Source organism: Octodon degus, unplaced genomic scaffold (genome assembly GCF_000260255.1).
Source record: "Octodon degus isolate 3935 unplaced genomic scaffold, OctDeg1.0 scaffold00029, whole genome shotgun sequence".
Classification (NCBI taxonomy): Eukaryota; Metazoa; Chordata; class Mammalia; order Rodentia; family Octodontidae; genus Octodon; species Octodon degus.
Window position 1 is genome coordinate 15,365,317 of NW_004524605.1, and position 5,483 is coordinate 15,370,799.

The following is a 5,483-nucleotide window of genomic DNA, read 5'->3' on the forward strand; positions in this document are numbered from 1 at the left end:
ATTCCTGACTTGAAATTATACTACAAGGCTACTGTGATAAAAATCGGCATGGTACTGGCAACAAAATAGACCTGAGGATAGATGGAATAGATTAGAAGACACTGAAGCCCCTATGAACACACTCAGCCACCTTATCTTTGACAAAGGGGCCAAACGTACTCACTTTAAGAAAGATAGCCTCTTTAACAAATGGTGCTGGAAAAACTGGCTCTCTACATGCCGAAAACTCAAACTTGACCCGGGTCTATCACCATGCACTATACTAAAGTCAAAATGGATTAAAGATCTAAACATTAAAGCAGAGACACTAAATCTCCTGGAAGAGAAAGTAGAAGGAACTCTTGAAGATACCTACAGTATTTAAATGACAATTGAATGCCTTTCTCTGACAAAACTAACTAAAAAATGGGATAGAAATGAATGACCGTTTTATATCTGTATACTCAAAATAGTTAGGATAGTTACACAGCTCCATTCTCTTAAGTCAATGAATAGAGAGGATTGCTATAATAGTGTTCAAGACAGGACAGCATGTCTACATCTTGTACAATGAATAACCACTAAGACAACAATATGCAATGTATTAATTATTGAAAATGTGCCAGTAATCTGTTGTAAAATTGTCTCATTGATATTTGTTTCTCAATAAAATTATTTTTGAAAAAGGTGGTATGTTGCAAAGATTGGAGCAGGAGAACATAAACTTCCCACTACCCCTCCAAGACAGAAGCAGAATGGCATAGGGGCTGTATGCATCACTTAAAATCAGAAATGCAAAAAAAAAAAAATCCTATTTAATTACCCAGCACAGATATGCACATTTGCATTTTCGAGAAGGGTCACTATTCTTGCTGACTCCAACACTTGTTTTTTACATAGAAGTCACCAGCAGGAAATCGACAGGGGTCACACATCCTCTGAGTCCAAAAGTGACAAGGAGCTCCTTGTCACTACTGAGTCTTCCTGGGTGACTTCAGGAAGCCTGGGTCCTTGTCTTTTATTCTCATTCCAGAGTGTCCTATGTACTGAACATTTTGGGACTTAATGGTATTGAAGTCAACTTCTCAGTTGTGTTTTACTTTTTTACAAAAAGTTCTAGGAATGTGCACTATTTACAGGGAGGCAACTTACACTTGGTTGGGACTTCCTAACCCCAAGAGAAAGCACACTTCCTGGTGCATGGTGAGCCCTCATTAAATGCTGGAGCTAGGCCTAGGAGATGGGATATCCATGGTTGCCAGGTTAGCTTCACTTCAGAGTGCTGGAGAGAGCATGGCGTCAACCCCATGATAGAAAGGGGAGAAGCATGCAGGCCCTGAAGGGGCACAATGCAGTTTGGTGCCCTTGCAAAGAGTCCTGCTGGTCACCTGCGGGCACATTCTGTGAGCTCAGTGAGATTCTGACTTTGGAAATACTATAAGAGGAAAGAGCAGTTAGGCAAAATTGGAAATGAAATCCCCTCAAGGAGGGCAATTCTCAAATGATGGAGGGAATACACCCAAGGAGACTTAGAAACAGAGTCAGCTGAGGAAGTTCAAAATATGGTTGCAAAGTAGACTTTTTTTTTTATTAGCTTGGCCTTAGAATTCATAAATGAACAAACAGAAAACAAACAATCATTTTATGCAAAGGACATGCACTACCTAAAAGTAGCACCTCCCTAGAGTAATACTTTCTGGTCCTGTGCACATGTCAGATTTGCTTGTGCTGGTGGAGAAGTGATTTCAGAATGTTTTCCCTGCACTGTCTGCCTTTATATGTGACAGGTAAGAATCCACCCACAGTTCTGACAATTTTATATCCATGGTCAGAACTGTTCTGTTTTCCTTCTTGAATCCTAAGAGCTTTTTATCTTCCAGGTACGATATCTCTGTCCTTCCCTCCTTGTGTCTTAGAGAGAAGCACATGTGGGGACTTCCAGGGAGGCAGGAGCTGAAATTCAATTTCAGTCCTTTTCCTCATTCATTGTTTTTTTAAAGTTCAGGCCTCTCAGGAATAAACTGGCTTGGGAGTACAGGTGGCTCTGAATAGCTTATCAATACCATTTCTAATACCTGTTCTTCACTGGAACCATTATTGACTTGTGGGGGCTTTTCCATAGCTACACATGTCCATGCCTCTATTTAAATATCTCTCGTCTTCCCATTCATCACCAGTGCACAATAGTGCTGGCCTCAGAAGACTGTTCTTTTTAGTTGTCATGAAGCCAGTGTACCTGAAGCTTTCCTTAAAAAGTTGTCAATACAAGTAACACTTCAATTCACATTTTATTTAAGACACTTTAAGGGCTTGATCCAAATAGGTCAGGTCTTGGCAATATGAAACATTCAATACATCTTGGCACATAAAAATGTTAAATAACAGCAATACATTAATAAATACATAAATTACTTAAATATTTAAATAACATGAATGGAAATTAGAGTGTTGAAAAATCTATAAATAAATTAGTTCATTATGCCAGTATGCATTTAGCTTCTATATACAAAAATATAGCGAATATCCTAAAAATTTTAAAAAGCAAATCAATAAAATGTCTTGTTGCGGCTCTTCCATCACGCCTTCAAGATCTTTTGCCTAATTTCTTCCATTTTTCCTCCGAAGTTTCATCTTAAGATTGCAACCTGAAGAAGAATGTTGGACACCACTGTGGATTAGCAATGTGCCAAGCCCCTCTTAGTTCTTCCCAGCCATGACCTACACTTGGGCGAGCCATGTGAGAAAGATTAATGCTACCTTCTGTTGTCTAAAATTTGGCTTCTCCCATTCAGTGTGGAAGCCCTCTTGAGGGTTTTTCTTAAAGGAAGGTCTGATTGGGTCATTTCATTGTTAAGACACTTTTAGTGGCTACCCTAGGTCCCTAGGATTAGATTTTAACCTCCTGGCTCCGACTGCCAGTTTCCTTTCTTTGTCTTCTTCCCTTTTAGGAGGGCAGGACCTAGGTCTGATTTCTTTGTTGCATTATCCCTGGACCCAGCAGGGTGCCTGAGGTAACAAGCATCAACTCACTATCTGTGAATGGGCAGATGGGTTTCTGACTGCTGTCTCTCCCGCTGGGGGCTCCATTCTTCCTTTCCCATCCCCACAGCTCCCACCCCTCATCATGCTTCTGCACTGGACGGCGCATGCGCTGTGCTGGGCAGTCCTGCTCACCTGACTGCAGGGCACAGAGGCCACTTCACTCCACGATGAGTTGTAGTAGCGGTCCTGGGCTTGCACGAGCACCTTCGCGTTCTTGGGGCATGAAACTGTAGCTGAGGTCTCGTTGGTTAAGAGGCTATCTTTCTGCTAAGAGGAAGGAAATCTCTAAGGCCCATTGCCCCTGCAGTCGTGGGGCGGGCCTGGTCTAATTCTGCACACGTGAGCTTCCTGATGCACGCAGCCCATCGCTGGGCTCCACCTTTGTGGTTCCCACAAGACTGACCAGAACTTACACCACCTGCTGGCAGGGTCATAAAATGCAGACGTGGCTCTGCAGCTTTGCAGCCGCTGAGAAAGCAATGACTTGGCCTTGCTCTCATCCTCCTGCACAGCTGCCCTGTCGTCCCAGCACGAAGCAGAGACAGACTTTCTCTAACTGTCCCCTGGGTATTTAGAAACGCCATCTGCTGATCCCTTCAGCACACAAATCCTTCAAATCCTGCCGCTGCTACTTAATAGCTTTGTGACTTCAGGAAAATATCTTAGGCTGCCTGGATCTTTCCGCACGTAGAGACAGGGACAACTATGCTCATTTCATAGCATTGCAGAAATTAAAGATACTAATCATGTAAAAACTCTGGGCCAGACTGTAGTGCCTAACAAGCACCCATTGTCACCCACTAATGATACATAGTTCTTACATAGGAAGGTACTTCTAAGATTTTAGGGAATATTTAGATAAATCTATTCCAGAAGAGACCTATCTGCCCTCCGCCTGTTTTCCAGAGAGTGACTAAGTCGCTGAGTTTCTGGCACTTGCTAAATGCTATGCTGAAGGAGGCCTTTTTCTGCTGATTTTAAAAGTGGGGTTAAAGAAGCCCGAGGCTCTATAAAAGGCCTCCGGAAATTTGCAAGAGGCAAAGAGTTATGACACTGAGGCGAGAAGGCTGAAAAGCTACTGCTTCACACTACAGTGACGTAATCGCACAACATTTGCAACAGCCATGTTGGGTAAGTACACGTGTTCCATCACCCATTACATTTAGTCAGTTGAAACAATCATTTGGGGCTCCTGGAGACGAGATCCTAATAGGATCAGTTCTGGTCCTGGGACTAGTGATTGGCCAGAGGAAGCCAGCAGGGTGGGTAGGTTTGTGGCTTTTGTGACTGGCAGACTAAATCTGTGTCCTAGGCCTGTCCCTTCCTAGCTGGATGACCTTACGAAGGTGAAGACTTTTTGAGTTTCAGTGTCTCCCCTTGTCAAGCGGTGACAGTAGTACCAGCTGCTGTCATCAGGTCAATGGTGTGAATTGAATTATACATACAAGGAAAGTCCTTAGCACAGTTCCAGCAAGTGCTAAGACATAGCAGTTGTTGTTATCATTGTCAAGGTTTGTGTCTAGGTGTCCCTCCCAAAGCCTCCTGCAGTCATGGGGCAGACTTCTACAGTTTGTGATTAACTCATGATTCACTGGCATTATGGATGTGAATGCTGCTGGGATTATGGGGTGTGAATGCTGCTGGGATTATGGGGTGTGAATGCTGCTGGGATTATGGGTGTGAATGCGGATAGGATAATGGGTGTGAATGCTACACCCAGCCTGGGGTGGATGGCCTGAATGCAACTTGAGAGAGACAGATATACTCTCTGCAGCCATTGTTGCCACTATTCCTCCCTTTTTCTCTTGCTGGTTGCTGTCTGCTCTTTGCCGCTGCCATGAAAGGTTGCTCTCTGCCCTGTGCCAGTCTGCATTGGAGCCAGCTGAGTATGAACTGAAACCTCCATTAACTGTGAGCTAAATAAAGCTTTTCTTCCCTAATCTTGAGTGCTGGGTATTTGTCCCAGCAATGAGAGGAGAGTAACTGAAATATAGTGCACCTGGGTCACACTTTACCTTTTCCCGTTTGTTTTTGACCTGGACTTGCACTGAGAACGTCAGGGAGAAGTAGGAATGCGGAGTGCTCCAAGTGTCAGGATACTCCCAGCTGACCTCCACCTGCTGAGAATTCGTCAGTGGCTTCAGCTGCAGGTTCTTTGGTGGGTCTGGTTTAACTGTGGAGGACAAACATTGTTTTATTATCCTGGTGGGCTTTGGAATTAGGTGGTTTGGGCTTCTAAGCCCCTGGCCCCTGTGAGTAACATGGTAGTTCCTCAGCTTCTCTGAGCACTTGGCCAGTGCCTAGAGACCCCTCTCTCTGCTCCAGATGAGCCTGCTATTGCTTGAGGTCACCTTCAATAGCCCCGGCCTTGGGGCTGGAGAGATGGCTCAGTGGTCTAAAGCACCTACTTAGAACAAGCTTGGCAAAGCATCAGGGACCGCGGTTCAATCCCCCAGCACCAC

The 5,483-nt window shown here is 44.2% G+C and overlaps 1 protein-coding gene across 1 annotated transcript in view; it reads right to left on the bottom strand.

The window, feature by feature from the left end:
• Positions 1-1,363: 1,363 nt before the first annotated feature.
• Il12b (interleukin 12B) overlaps positions 1,364-5,483 on the bottom strand; it is an 11,658-nt gene continuing 7,538 nt past the window's right edge. Inside the window, exons 5-7 of the mRNA XM_012514318.1 lie at positions 5,037-5,194; positions 3,154-3,285; positions 1,364-1,414 (exon numbers count right to left, since the gene is read on the bottom strand). Coding sequence (XP_012369772.1) covers positions 1,364-1,414; positions 3,154-3,285; positions 5,037-5,194 — 341 coding nt within the window. The remainder of the gene's footprint in view (positions 1,415-3,153; positions 3,286-5,036; positions 5,195-5,483) is intronic.